At 33.2% G+C, this 16,185-nt stretch overlaps 1 protein-coding gene across 1 annotated transcript in view; it reads left to right on the top strand.

Annotated features, from left to right (window-relative positions):
- UBA6 (ubiquitin like modifier activating enzyme 6) overlaps positions 1-16,185 on the top strand; it is an 85,419-nt gene that overhangs the window by 47,282 nt on the left and 21,952 nt on the right. Inside the window, exons 12-19 of the mRNA XM_041724605.1 lie at positions 111-187; positions 777-843; positions 7,842-7,985; positions 9,381-9,448; positions 10,751-10,829; positions 11,948-12,028; positions 14,518-14,595; positions 15,910-16,091. Coding sequence (XP_041580539.1) covers positions 111-187; positions 777-843; positions 7,842-7,985; positions 9,381-9,448; positions 10,751-10,829; positions 11,948-12,028; positions 14,518-14,595; positions 15,910-16,091 — 776 coding nt within the window. The remainder of the gene's footprint in view (positions 1-110; positions 188-776; positions 844-7,841; positions 7,986-9,380; positions 9,449-10,750; positions 10,830-11,947; positions 12,029-14,517; positions 14,596-15,909; positions 16,092-16,185) is intronic.

The raw sequence follows: 16,185 nt of genomic DNA, 5'->3' as shown, positions 1-16,185 counted from the left end.
AAGCTAATTAATTTATTGTAAGAGTTAGATAATATTTAGTGTTAGCACAGTGCCTGTCTGGCACATATTATATTCTCAATAACTTGACCAAATTTTAATGTTCTAAATAGGCATCTTTACAGATTCACACAGCAATGCTTGCCTTGGACCAGTTTCAGGAGAAGTATAATCGCAAGCCAAATATTGGGTAATATTTTTTGAAATGACTTTTTCCTTATTATAAAAGCAATATTTTGGAAATGATAGCTTAAAAAATTTAACAAACAACTAAAGCCCTATCTTATAGCTGCAACATTATAAGAGACACTAAACTGTATAAACATTATTATGAGCTCTGGTCTTTTTTCTGGTGGGAATGGAAAGATCAATTTATAAAAATGGAATTATGCTAAATAAGAATTTTCCCATTTTGAAGTCTTCTGAAGCTACAACTTTTTAAAATAAAAAAATCTGAGAATTATTGAATTATGAGTACACTATGTATTTTCTACTTTCTAGCCTATCAAATCAGAAGTATTGTTACAAAAATATTTTGCCTTGTCTACTTAAAACTAAATCCTATTTATATACTATCTATCCTTAGGTAAACATGATTGTTAATTAATGTATTTATGAATTAGTTACCTTCAAGCCAGGGAAGTACTTCATGCTAACTGGCTAGGACAATTCCACTTTTTTTTATCCTTACATATTTCTTAAATTTTAGTTTTGAATATGACTTACTATTTATAGCACTTGAGATAATTGAAATTGTGGTACTTTATTTTGAATCCTAGATGCCAAGAAGATTCAGAAGAGCTCTTGAAGCTAGCAACATCTATAAGTGAAACCTTGGAAGAGAAGGTGAATATTCAAAGTTATAGCCATCAAAAAAGGTGTAACATATAAACATTCTATATATTAATATATTAATACATTCTATTAATATATTCTATATTATATTAATATTCTCTTATCCCAGTTTTGCTGCTTATTGACTCTGTGATAGTAGGCAAATTACTTGAATTTGTTCTGCTTTAGTTTATAGAAGAGTATGTGGCATATATTAATTACTATTTATTGCTGCTGCTGTATTTTTAGACAACATTAATATTAATATTATCTTCTGATTTACTTTGTTAACCCACTGAAACTCACTATATAAAGTTGTAGGTGTTCCTATAAATCTTTTATCCACTATATATTGATATCTCTTAGTCTCATCTTGCATATTATGCTTGGATATTTCACCTAGAAAATTGTTTTTTCATCTTATGATGCCAATGCCTGCTGGCCAATAGTTTCATTTTAGCAGATTACAAAGTAGAAGTATTTGTGCAATTAGTTGAAAATTTTTTGTTATTATACTATAAAAATGAGGAAATGAAAAGTATTAACATTAGTGGTTAAGTATACTATCTCATATTTTATGTGATTAAACAAAGAAGGAAATAATGTATTGAAAACAGTGAGTCATTAACCACAAGTTAAAGACCTTTTATGCATATTTAGTGGTTACAGAGAAGTGTGAAAAGCTAGAAATAGATTGATGAAGTATGTGATTAAAAGGAAAGATAGGATTAAGGATTCATCAGGTTTATTGAAATAAAACTTAAAATTCCACCCTTTTTAGATACAGAATTAGACAAAATTGTGTATGAGATTAAACTCTACACAGTTAAGTCAAAGTGTACAGTCATGTATCCACCGCTACCATCAAGATATAAAACATTTTTGTAATGCCAAAAAAATTCCCTCGTACCTCTTTATAATCACCTCCCTCTCCCGCAATGCCAAACCATCCATCCAGTATAGTTTGGCCTTTTCCTTAGAATGTCATGTAAATCATGCAGTATGTAGCCTTTGAGTCTAGAGTCTTTTCCTAAATGTAGTGATTTGAGTTTCATCCATGTTGTTGCATTCTCATTCCTCTTTATTGCCGAGTAGTATTCCATTGTATAGATGTACCACAATTTGTTTTCCCCTGTAGCAGGGGACATTTGGTGGACATTTGGATTTCTGATATGAAACATTATGAATAAAACTCCTACAAACATCCATACAGATTTTGATATGGACATATGTTTTCATTTCTCTTGGGTAAACACCTAGTAGTGTATTACAGAGTTAAATGATAGATGTATGTTTAATTTTATAAAACTGCCAAATTGTTTTGCAGAATAGCTGTAGCATTTCCATCAGAAGTGTATGAGAGTTTGAATTGCTCTGTATTCTCTCCATAACGGTATATATTATCTGTTTGTTTGATTTTAGCCATTTTAAAGTGTGTGTGATAGTATCTTCTTTTGGCTTTAATTTACATTTCATTGATGATTATGAATTTGGTATCTTTTCATGTGCTTATTGTCACTACTATGTCTTCTTTGATAAACTGTCCTTTCAAATCTTTGTCTATTTCTTTTTTAAGATTTTATTTATTCATGAGAGACACAGAGAGAGAGGGAGAGAGAGAGAGAGAGAGGCAGAGACACAGGCAGAGGGAGAAGCAGGCTCCATCAGGGAGCCCGACGTGGGACTCAATCCCACGTCTCCAGGATCAGGCCCTGGGCCGAAGGCAGGTGCTAAACCGCCAAGCCACCCGGGCTGCCCTGTCTACTTTTTAATTAGATAGGTTGAGTAAGAGAGTTCTTTTTATATCCTAGTTATCAATCCTGTATGGGATACATGTTTTACACATATTCCCTTCCAGTCTTTGCGTTGTCTTTTCATTTTATTATAGTGTTGTTTTTTTTTAAGATTTTATTTATTCATGAGAGACAGAGAGAGAAAGAGAGAGAGGCAGAGACACAGGCAGAGGGAGAAGCAGGCTCCATGCAGGGACCCCGATGCAGAACTCGATCGCGGGATTCCATGATCATGCACTGACTCAAATGCAGGCACTAACCCACTGAGCCACCCAGGGATCCCACAGTGTATTTTTAAAGAGATGATTTTAATTTTGATAAACTTCAAAGTGTAAATTTTTTGTATGTGGTTTGTACCTTTTTTTAAATCTAAGATCACAGCTTTTGTCCTTTTGTCCTTTTGTATTTTCTTATAGTTTTGTGAGTTCATTTTTGCATACTATACAAACTATAGATCAAATATACGTAACCATAACTTACATTTTGAATTAATATGTATACTTTTGTACTTCTGGAAGTTTTTTTTTTTATACTTTACTAGGCATAGATTAAGATTAATTTTTTTGTATATAAATACCCAACAATTTGGGCAGCCCCGGTGGCGCAGCGGTTTAGCGCCACCTGCAGCCCGGGGTCTGATCCTGGAGACCCAGGATTGAGTCCCGCGTCGGGCTCCCTGCATGGTGCCTGCTTCTCTCTCTGCCTGTGTCTCTGCCTCTCACTCTCTCTCTCTGAATAAATAAATTAAAAATCTTTAAATAAATAAATAAATAAATATCCAACAATTTTAGCCCATTTGTTGAAAAGATAATTATTTCCTTTTCAATATTCTGGGTATTCTTTGTCAATAATTTATTGAACACATATGCATAGGACTACTTCTGAACTCAGTGTTATCTTTCATTGGTTATTTCTGTCCTTTTGCTGGTACCATCCTATCTTGATTACTACAGTTCAGTGCTAAGTCTTGAAATCAATTTTGGTCTCTAGTATATTTCTTTCTTTTTTTTTTTTTTAAGATTTTATTTATTTATTAGAGAGCAAGAGAGAACAAGCAGGGGAAGGGCTAGAGGGAGAAGGAGAAGCAGGCTCTCCACTGAGCAGGGAGCCTACTTGGAGCTCAGTCCCAGGACTCAGGGATCATGACCTGAGCTGAAGGCAGACGTATAACCAGCTGAGCCACCAAGGTGCCCCTCTAGTATATTTCTTAGGAAAAGCTCAGAATTTCCTTTTTTTTTTTTTCTGTCTGAGTTCTTACCTATTTTAAATATTTTGGGTAGCCTCCATACTTGAAAGACAACTTGGCTGAATATAAAATTCTAGGCCCTTCCAAGATCTATAAAGATCTTATTAAACTCAACACCAAAGAAACAAACAATCCAATCATGAAATGGGCAAAAGACATGAAGAGAAATCTCACAGAGGAAGACATGGACATGGCCAACACGCACAGGAGAAAACGCTCCGCATCACTTGCCATCAGGGAAATACAAATCAAAACCACAATGAGATACCACCTCATATCAATGAGAATGGGGAAAATTAACAAGGCAGGAAACCACAAATGTTGGAGAGGATGTGGAGAAAGGGGACCCCTCTTGCACTGTTGGTGGGAATGTGAACTGGTGCAGCCACTCTGGAAAACTGTGTGGAGGGATCCCTGGGTGGCGCAGCGGTTTGGCGCCTGCCTTTGGCCCAGGGCGCGCGATCTTGGAGACCCCGGGATCGAATCCCACATCGGGCTCCCGGTGCATGGAGCCTGCTTCTCCCTCTGCCTATGTCTCTGCCTCTCTCTCTCTCTCTGTGACTATCATAAAAAAAAAAAAATTAAAAAAAAAAAAAATACCTGGGATCCCTGGGTGGCGCAGCGGTTTGGCGCCTGCCTTTGGCCCAGGGCGCGATCCTGGAGACCCGGGATCGAATCCCACGTCAGGCTCCCGGTGCATGGAGCCTGCTTCTCCCTCTGCCTGTGTCTCTGCCTCTCTCTCTCTCTCTCTGTATGACTATCATAAATAAATAATAAAAAAAAATTTAAAAAAAAATCAAGAGTTTCTTTAAAAAAAAAAAAAAACTGTGGAGGTTCCTCAAAGAGTTAAAAATAGACCTGCCCTATGGCCCAGCAATTGCACTGCTGGGGATTTACCCCAAAGATGCAGATGCAATGAAACACCGGGACACCTGCACCCCGATGTTTATAGCAGCAATGTCCACAATAGCCAAACTGTGGAAGGAGCCTCGGTGTCCATCGAAAGATGAATGGATAAAGAAGATGTGGTTTATGTATACAATGGAATATTCCTCAGCCATTAGAAACGACAAATACCCACCATTTGCTTCAACATGGATGGAACTGGAGGGTATGATGCTGAGTGAAATAAGTCAATTGGAGAAGGACAAACATTATATGTTCTCATTCATTTGGGGAATATAAATAATAGAGGGAATAGAAGGGAAGGGAGAAGAAATGGGTAGGAAATATCAGAAAGGGAGACAGAATATAAAGACTCCTAACTCTGGGAAACGAACTAGGGGTGGTGGAAGGGGAGGAGGTCGGGGGGTGGGGGTGAATGGGTGACGGGCGCTTAGGGGGGCACTTGACGGGATGAGCACTGGGTGTTATTCTGTATGTTGGCAAATTGAACAACAATAAAAAATAAATATTATTTTTTAAAAAATTGAAAATACAAAAAAAATAAAAATAAAATTCTAGGCCTTACTGTCTTCAAAGTTATCTTACTTTGTATCTTATTGTTGAGAAGTACGATGCCAGCTTAATTTTCTTATTCTTATAAGTAGTCTGGTCTTTCTGCTTTGTGACTTTGTATATTTTTTCATCTGTAAAGTGTAATAGTTTTACCTGGTTATATCTCAGAATTGATCATTCAATCCATTTTCCCAAGTACATACTATGAGCCCATTTTGATACATAGATTCAGATTTTTTTATTTCTTATCCCTTTGAGGGGAGGTGTTTGTTGATGGAATAGATTATTTTCATACTTAGTTATTAAATTTCTGATTTGGGTGAGGTTTTTTTTGTATGTTCGTTTTCCCACATCTCCCAAATATTTATATATATATATATATATATATATATATATATATATATATATATATATAAAATTCACTCAGTCAGATTTTCTCTGCCTTATGATTAGTATGGAGGAGAAATTTTCAGTAGCTGAAATGTTTTTATTCTAATTTTGTTTCCTTCTTATATTAGTTTGATATATAAATTGGTTTTTCTGCATATTTTTGGTGCAGGGTAAGGGTTTTGGATACTTACTCAGATTGCTACTTCTAAAAATCCCTATTCTCTTAAGATACTGGAAAGGGGTTTCTTTAATGGTTGGGTTTTTGGGGTTTTCCCATTCTTTAATGAATGGGGTTTTGTTTTTGTTTTTGGTGAATAGGTATTAGTGTCTTGTGAATCTCTGATTTCTGTCAAATCCTTAACTTCCTCTCTTACTTATCTTAACCTTCTATGTCAAAGGATATCTCCCTCTTTTTATTTACATCATTCTCTCCCAGATAAGTTCTTTCACCATAGTCAGTGCTGAGATCTGCTAGATTTCATAAGTGTTCAGTATTTTTTGCACTTTGTGTAGGGCCTTCTATTTTCTCAGAATGATTTGTCACTGTTAAAACTTTCATTCTCTTTTCTGTGGTTACACATTTCCTGCTCTCTATGCAGCTTTGCAACAGTATGACATCCAGAAGTAGTTTTGTTGGAGTTTGGTAGTCTTCTATTTATAGGTAATTTGAAGTTCATAATATTCTGTTTCTTAGTAATACTGAAACCCTGCCACCAGTTTGTTTCTCTTCTTGTGAATACATATCTGTTTTTAGAGATTGTGTGAGGAAATTCAGATTTAGGCTGTTGTCATTATTCTAAGGCAACCAAATATTTCCCCAAATTTGGTTTTTTGTTTGTTAATTAAAAAATAATAGAATCTTGGGAGATAGTGTAACCTAATGATAAGTTAGACTTTTTGAGTTCAGATTCTATTAGCTATAAAATCTTAATTAAATTCCTTTTTCAAAGTTTTAGTTTTCCAATTTGTATGATAAAAATTATATTTCCTAGGACTGTTTTGCAAATTACATGTGAATTTAATATACAAGTCCCAGTAGGTGCTCAAATTACCTGCTTCTATTCACATTCTCATCACTGTTTTTAATATTATCACTACCACCAGTATCTCTGCATTCACAAATGGCACAGCTTAAATGAAAACATAATCTAATTTGAGTTTAGTGCTAAATAGTTGAAAAATAATGAAATCTAGAACACCGAAATAGAGTGGGTGGAATAGTAAGTAGATACTAACTTCTTTTTGTATCACAGATATCGTTGAGAATGTAATAAAAGCCCTTCCTTTTCCTCCTAAATGCAAAAGTGTTATTTTACATACAATTTCAAATCCATTGAGTCCTATTTGAATCTTAAGGTTAAGATTAAGGTTACTAATGTTGAAAGAATAGAAAGAGAAGCCAGAGCTCATGAAGAGATCTTCCTCACAAAGAAGAAATTATACCAATAGTTCCAGAATCCAATTCTCCAGTATTTCCTTAAAAATACTAATAAATAAATCTTATTTCAAGAAACATCGTGTCAGTTTTTAAGTATGATAATGAGAACTTCGTAATGATTGGTCTTAAAGGAGTATGCAAAATAACCATTCTCAATTTTTTTTCCTAACAACGTATTGCCTCATTATTTTTGACCCTTTTACTTTTTATTTACCACTTCAAGCACAGACTGATAGCTCCTTATCATTTTTTATAGATTATTTTATCTTTATTTTCATTTATTTAGGATTAAGGGTTTCCCATAGTTTTCATTAAAACAATTTTTTAAAATTCTGGTTTTTTATAGATGTTGATTGACATCACAGAACTGGTCTTTAACAAAAATTGTAAATGCTAGATATTCCTGTTAATCTTAAATCTTGCCCTAGTGTAACATAGAGATTCAGAAAGCAAAAATATGGGCAGTTACTGATAAAGAGAAATACTTAGGGTAACTAACATAGAGTAAGATTGTAAGATTTCCTGTAAGATTGGAACTTTCTTTAGCATTTAAAATCTGTTTAGCAGGGAAATTGAGTAACTTTTTTAGAAGTTATAGTAATTTAGTAATTCTCATACTAAACCGTTGAAATTATGAGTGTGTAAAAATTGTTAAGATTATTGCCTTTCATGACTTGTGTTTCAGCCAGAAGTAAATGCTGACATTGTGCATTGGCTCTCTTGGACTGCTCAAGGTTTTTTACCTCCACTTGCTGCAGCAGTAGGAGGTGTTGCCAGCCAAGAAGTATTGAAAGCCATAACAGGAAAGTTTTCTCCATTGTGCCAATGGGTTAGTTTCGTATTTTAATATTTTTATACTTATGATTGAATTTTCCTACCATACAATGAATATCTGTTATGAATTATTTTTTATTTTTTTACTTTTTGTTATGAATTATTAATATAAAAGCAATCTTCAATATTTTTTGATGTGTGAGTTAGATGTGATATGCCACCAAAATTTAATTCTCTAATCAAAACTGACAAGATCATTGGTTGAGGCTATTGGACTATAACCCAAAGTTGCATTCTAGGATATATTTCCCTGATTTGTTAGAGTGAAGGAATGAATTTTCTACTATTATACTTAGTTTCTAGTACTATTAGCTTAGCATTCATGGGATAACATTTCCATGGAATCTTTGGGCATCAGGAATCTTCAGAATCCCTTCCTAGGTTTAAACTTCTAAAGGTAAAAACATGGAAGTAGTGTAAGTTTGAGAACTCTACGGGGTAAAAACATCTCAAGAAGGAATAAAAAAGAATCCTTTCTATTACTGAAAAGATTAATTGGCAGAGGGTATCAAAGGATACTCTTCAGGCCTTTTCTTTTTTGAATCCCCACATTTTGTATATAATATTTATCTATTTTATGTTTTAAAAAGTATCTACATAATGCTATTTTGCTCCTGAATCACTTGATTTATTTTAAGAGTACAAGTTAAGTTGTAGATGTCTGATTTAGATATAGCTGTTAACAATATGAGGAAGTATGTTATTAACAATTAGATTCTATATTATTGTAGTTAAATAAACAACCATTTAGTTATGTTCAAATTTAGCCACATAGTTACTAAATGAAAATGAGAGTGAATTCTTTTTTTAATTAACTTTAATTTCTTTGGTATTTTTTTAATGCTAGAATTGTGGCTTCCTCGATCGTTTTTTTTAATGCTAGAATTGTGGCTTCCTCGATCATTTCCTCTATGGTATATGTAAAAATGACATAATATACCCAAGATGGAAAATAAAAAAAATTAAAGAGTTGGTAATTTCTTATCTAAAAGTAATCAGATTACTTATTCAAATGTAACTGAAATTGAATGAGGCTTCCAGAGTTTTTATGGAATTTTTTTTTTTTTTTTTTTTTTTTTTTTTTTAGTTTTTATGGAATTATAAATAGATTTGGAGGTGAAATTTCCTTATGTATGCTAAAATTGAAAAATGGGTGACATGAATCAAACTAGACCTTTTAACACTTCCTTCAGGTTTAACCATTGTTTTAATAAAGTAATATAGGCATGTATATTGTATAAAAAACAATATTTTTAATGTATTGTTTTACTCAATATTGGCATTTTTATCATTTTTTTCTAAATGATTTTTAAATACAGAAGAGAAAAATGTTTTTTAGCAATTTAATGTTTATACATAGTAAATTGTGGTTTTATCTTCTACTTTAAAGTTATACATTGAAGCAGGAGATATTGTCAAATCCCTAGACAAAATTGAACGTGAAGAATTTCTCCCACGGTAATTCTGAAATTTTTCTTTTTCTCTTAGTTGAATGTTTGCAAGAGACAGCTACATTAGAAGAATTTTTACCCGAATATCCATTTGTTTCAGATGTCTTTTCTCGTAATTTTTTTTTCTACTTAGAGGTTAATGTAAAAATAATGTAATAACTTTTTACCTTTTTATAAATAATGAATATGAAGTTTTAAATTGTATGCCATGAGAATAGTTAGCATTCAAAATACTATTCTGAATTGAGATGAAAACAATTGCTGTATGCAACTCTTATTTATATCAGTCATTCTTCATCTTTTTGAGTCACAAATCTGAGAATCTGATAAAAGCTTATAGAATCACTCTTCCCAAAGTTTTGCCTCCAATTTAAATGTATTAGCAACTCCAAAGCCCTGCCATAAACTTCTCTAGGAAGCTTTCTTAAAAATCCCTACCTGGGGGCAACCCCCAGTGGCCCAGCAGTTTAGCACCACCTTCTTTAGCACCACCTTCAGCCCAGGGTCTGATCCTGGAGACCTGGGATTGAGTCCCATGTCGGGCTCCCTGCATGGAGTCTGCTTCTCCCTCTGCCTGTGTCTCTGCCTCTCTCTTTCTCTATATCTCTCATGGATAAATAAATACAATTGTTTAAAAAAAAAATCTACCGGGGATGCCTGAGTAGTGCAATTGGTTAAGTGTTAAGTGTCCAACTCTTGGTTTCAGCTCAGGTCATGCATGATCTTAGGGATGTGAGATCAAGCCCTCCATCAGGTCCACATTCAGTGTCAACCTGAGAGAGTCTGCTTGACATTCTCTCTCCCTCTCCTGCTTCTACTCTTCCCCCCTCCCTCCGTCTGTCTCTCTCCCTCAAATAAATATTTAAAAAAAAAAAAATTTACTTCCTTACTTGATCTCAGGATCATGAGATCTAGCCTGGCCTCAGGCTCTGTATAGGGTATGGAGCCTGCTTTAGATTCTCTCTCTCCTTTTCCCCCTCCATTCATGTGTGCACACGCTCGCTCTCTAAAAAACAAAACAAAACAAAAAACAAACAAAACCCTACTTTAGGAAATTGTCTTTTCTAGATAAACTAAAGTCACCTTTACTTAAGTCATTTGGATAAAGGATGTTAAATGGAAAAAGAAAAAAACTGAGTTCTTAATGGAGTTTTTGTCTTTCAAATAAGATAATTTTCTTTTAGATTGGAGGAAACTCAGAGTATTCTATTTAAAGATCAATGTTAAATTGATATTAACAATAGTAAAACTAATCCTAATAATGTTTTTTTATGCTTTTCTGGTTTTTGGTATATTTTACTTTCCTCAGAGGAGATAGATATGATGCCTTGCGAGCTTGCATTGGAGACACTTTGTGTCAGAAGCTACAAAAGTTGAATATCTTTTTAGTAAGTATAAATAATGATGAGAATAAGTAGTACAGTCTAACTGCTATTGTCTATCATCAGATTCATTTATTAAAGCAAATTTGAGTCTAAGTATAATTCTTGACAGAGTAGACATTTCAGTAAAAGCGTAAGACAGGCCAAATCCATTCTGCTTGCCTATATTTGTAAATAAAATTTCATTGAACACAGTCAAACCCATTCATTTATGTATTGTCTGTGGCTTCTTTCATGCTATAATAGCAGAGGTGAGGAGTTGTAACAGACACCATATGTCCTACAAAACAAAATATTTACTATTTGACCCTTTACAAAAAATGTTTGCTAACCTCTAGTATAATGAATACATTCAAAATTAAAATGTATGGTAGTTTTGAAAATTAAATTATTTTCTAGAAATACATTCAAAATTAGATTTGGGATGGGATTTTTTTTTTTCATTGTTTAAATTTTTTTCCTAGCAAATAAAAGAAGATATAGATATAATCTGTCTTTTTAAATGTCTTAATTCATACATTGGCAGGATCTCTCTCCCCAGTACCGTAAAACTCCCTTTTCCTGCCATTTATGTTTTTTTATTACTATTATTCAGTCATGAAAATACTGCTGATTTTCTAGTAATAGTTTTTTAAATAATGTTTTGAATATCAACAGCTTTTGCTGAGCTTTTACATGCACATAGAAAGTCTTAGAATAGATAGCTTCATCATACGAATTTTGAAAATTATAAACAAGAAATCTTTCCATTAAAATATTGTACTGGTGTTTTGTGGCATTTGTTTCTGTCTCATATAAATAATTAGCTCAACTGTTGGCTTTTGTTGGAATATTAAAATGTCTTCTGTTTAAAGGAATGGTAAATATTACACTTTTCCTAACTTGATTTATACCTTTTTTTTCTTTAACTGAAACAGTTATAATAGCATACACAATAAACTAGCTAGGTATTTTAAAGTAAAATGAATCACAAATGTTCAAATTATTTTAAAAAGTATATATATTAAAAAAAAAGTATATATATTACAAATTGGTATTTGAAGAAAATTAAGATGACATTTCCCTTTAGTAAGTAGTCTTAATTATATTTAATCTGATACATTTTATTTTTCTCCTCTGTATAGGTAGGATGTGGAGCCATAGGCTGTGAAATGTTAAAAAATTTTGCTTTACTTGGTGTTGGTACAGGCAAAGAAAAAGGAATGGTAAGATACAAATCCTTGAGAGTTAAAATTTTTTTGTTGCTACTCATTTTTGTACTGTATTTGACTGCATAGATCTGAAATAAGTAATTTTTTGAGGAGACAGAATTACAGTAGAAACCGGAAGATTCTGATTCTGCTCAGACCACTTTTCAAAATTATGTGACCTTGTGGCCAATTACTTTTAATTCTCTCTTCTCCGTTTCTTTCTAATACTGTGAAACTGGTATCTCTGCTTCCTACCTCACAATATAATTATGAAGATCAAATGTGAAAGAGCGAGGCACCTGGGTAGCTCATTCTGTTGAGCATCTGCCATCTACTCAAGTGGTGATCCCAGAGTCCCGAGATCAAGCTCTCATTGGACACCCTGCTCCCAGCTTCTCCCTCTCCCTCTGCCTGCTGCACCCCCTGCTTGTGCTCTCTCTCTCTCTCTCTTTCCTGTCAAATAAATAAAATCTTTAAAAAAAAATGTGAAAGGGCTTTGCAAACTATTTAAAGCACATTAGAATTGTTATTTCTATTAATATTCCTTATTATTAAGTAAATCTTTAAGATGGAAGCTAACATTAGTGGCAGAGTTCTCAGATACAGTTTCAGTTAGTGATTATCAAAAGAAAAAGGAATAATGTAAATATTGGTATACAATTTAATTTCTTAAGATGATAAATGAGTTAATACTAATTTGTTTTGCCTTTAATATATAAACTAGCTTCCCAGAGTAGTGATTTCATAGATTCATCATGGTAACTAACAGTAAGTAATGAAATGCCTAAATTTATGCCCCAGTTCACATAGTTTAGTAACCTTGGCTTAATATTCCACTTAAAAAAGGTATTCATTGCTATCACTGTTATAGACAGATATTCATACGCACATATTTCTCCTGCTTAGCATTTCTGAAATTGTGTTTCACAAACTACTATTAGTTCTAGGGGTTTTAAAACCATACCTTTTAAAGGTATTACTCTAAAAAACTCTTGGTAACCTAATTTTGAGAATCACTTGAGTATCTTAACTCCTTGGAAATTCATAATGCATACAAGCATATAAAGGTACTATAGTAAACAATCCTGCTTTCAGGTGACAAAAACACAGTAAGTTAATGTGCACTGATCTCTGTCCTGCAAATACATAGACTTGCTATATAAATTATTCTTTTCTATAGTGTTTACAAATGTAGCCAGCTAACTGGAAAGAAGGAAAGAGAAATCCCCAGGTTCAAGAATCAAGAGAGAAGTTTTATTCCTGAGCTAAAAGCTGCAGTTACTCACAAGTGTTTCTATATTGAGTGTATGTCCAAATATTAAATAGAAAAGGAAATGGGACACCTGGGTTGCTCAGCAGTTGAGCATCTGCCTTTGGCTCAGGGTATGATCCCGGCATCCTGGGATTGAGTCCTGCATCGGGCTCCCCAGTGGGACCCTGCTTCTCCCTCCACCTATGTCTGCCTCTCTGTTCTCTCATGAATAGATAAATAAAATCTTTAAAAAAAAAAAAATAAGAAAAATAAGTTTCAAATAATCAAGATCTAGTCAGATCTTGTAAAAATACTAACATAAGTGACAAATGCATTATGAATACTTTTCAGATTATCTTGGGTCTGTTTATTTTGATCTTGCATCCCTTAGAATATCTGCAAACTTTTTCTTAAACAGATTCCAACTATTTTAGGCTTGTAAACCAAGGATCTCTGCCCCAAGTCAGCTCTGCCATTACGACATGAAAACAGCCATAGACAGTACTTAAAACAAATGGCATGACAGTGTTCCAACAAAATTTATTTACAAAAACAGGCAGGCTGCCTGCACTGTAGTTTGTAGACCTCTGTTTTAGCAAGAGTTCCTTTCAAATTGAAACATGCAGATATTCTTTCCATTGATTGTTGCAATTGAAAATAAATGTTTAGAAAGAAGAGCTAACTTCTCTATAGTTAATCCATCACATGTTTCTTTTTTTTTTTTTTTAAATTTTTTTTTTAATTTTTATTTATTTATGATAGTCACAGAGAGATAGAGAAAGAGGCAGAGACACAGGCAGAGGGAGAAGCAGGCTCCATGCACCGGGAGCCCGACGTGGGATGCGATCCCGGGTCTCCAGGATCGCGCCCTGGGCCAAAGGCAGGCGCCATACCGCTGCGCCACCCAGGGATCCCCATCACATGTTTCTAAAATGTGGTATTTAGTCTCTTATTTTTGTTATGAATAATTAGAAAAAAGTTTCAAACAGGAACTGTCATCAGTTTCAGCTGTTTTGTTTGACATGTTCCTAGGCTAAACATTAATTGTAGTTAAACATAATATAAAAATATTAATATTGGTACCAAAAGAAATTAATATTGGTAACCATTGGGATGTTTTATTCTAATTACTTGTACAGCTAAGATAATTCAGAATAACTTGGAATTGTTTTAGCCTTTCTGAGCAAAGCAAAATAGATTTAAATTTTTTTTCTCTTACACAATTTCAGCTTTATTCTTTTCTTCACATTAGGTTACAGTTACAGATCCTGACTTGATAGAAAAATCCAACTTGAATAGACAGTTCCTATTCCGTCCTCACCACATACAGGTTTGTTGCTACTCTGTTTCAAATTTAAGTCATCTGTTGTGCTACACCAAAAAGAAGAAGAGAGTTTCCTTTTTATAAATATGGTACTTGAACAAGTATAATGTGTTTTTATTTTATTAGAATCTCTTACATTATCAAACATGGGGAATGACATTTGGGACAAATATAAAATTATTTTCTGATGTAAAAACTTTTTTTGCATTGAATTTGGATTTAAAATCTAAGTTGTGAATCATGGGCAGTATTTTTTTCCATTTTATAATGAAGGTGTGTCTGCATATTTAATCTTAGAAACTAAGGATGTAAGCAAAAAAAAAGAAACTAAGGATGCAGAGACTTTTAAACTTTAATGGATCACACATTTGACACATTTTGGAAGGGAGTCTTTATTACACAATAAGTGAAGTTTGGCACTTAGAATTTTTTGCTCTTTGATCTTGCTTGACCATTAAACATCCTCTTTATTGTAAAATCATGCTGGGTTTCAGTCTTTTATAGAGATCAAAATACTTAAGAAAAGGATTTTAGTCAAACATACTTGCTTTTACTTTAGAAATGTTTTTACACTTTATTGCTCAACAGTGCATCGATAATCTTGGTAAACTAAGGAATGTCATTAACAGAAAAGTAACTAAAGTAGGTGGCATAATTGCCTCACCAATCCAAAATACAAAAGAATTAACAGCATCTGTCAGGAACCAAAATATATATGTCACACAATTCATTCACTCTGCATTTTACTTACAGAAAAACTTTTAAAGCCTGTTTTTTGCTTGTTTGTTTTAATTTTACTCTGATCCAACAGAGTTTACAATTTGTGTACTTAACAGTATTAAGAGGTAAAAACATGTCAGGAGAACTCATAAAACAAACATATATAATAATTTTTAAAATATTTCCATCTAGAAATGCTAATATTTTTGTAAGATTTCAGTACCAAAGTGTTAACTTCCCATACCTCTTCTGCAGTTATGATTTCTAATATTTTACTGAACATGTTCTTATTTTTTCCTAGGCACTTACCAAGTTCAGACCTTAATACTAGGAAAAACACTATTAATAATTGATATTTTAAGAACTCTAAAGCACATAGTAGTTAAGATAGAGGCTGTTTAGATTTCCATTAATAATGTATTAATTATTCAGACTAATCTGGATTATTAAATGTAATGTGACTACAATGAATGTAATTTCCACAAATGAAAATGAAAGCTGGCCTCATTACTCTCATATAAAAAATGTGGTAAGTTCACTCACGGCCTAGTTTTTCTGTTTAACACTTATTTCTTCTGTTTTTATTTGTTATTTGTTTAGAAACCTAAAAGCTATACTGCTGCGGATGCAACCCTGAAAATAAATCCTCAATTAAAGATAGATGCACACTTGAACAAAGTATGTCCAGCCACTGAGGCTATTTACAATGACGAGTTCTATACTAAACAAGATATAATTATTACAGCATTAGATAATGTGGAAGCCAGGAGATATGTAGACAGGTATGTTCTTGAAATGCAGGCTCATAAAAATTTTTTCTTTTGTTTTCACTTTTTTCCACACCTATTTATTAAAAAGTTACCCAATTTTCTGATC

Source organism: Vulpes lagopus, chromosome 12, assembly GCF_018345385.1.
Source record: "Vulpes lagopus strain Blue_001 chromosome 12, ASM1834538v1, whole genome shotgun sequence".
Taxonomy (NCBI): domain Eukaryota; kingdom Metazoa; phylum Chordata; class Mammalia; order Carnivora; family Canidae; genus Vulpes; species Vulpes lagopus.
Note: the sequence above shows the minus strand (reverse complement) of the source record. Positions and strands in the feature narration are given on the sequence as shown.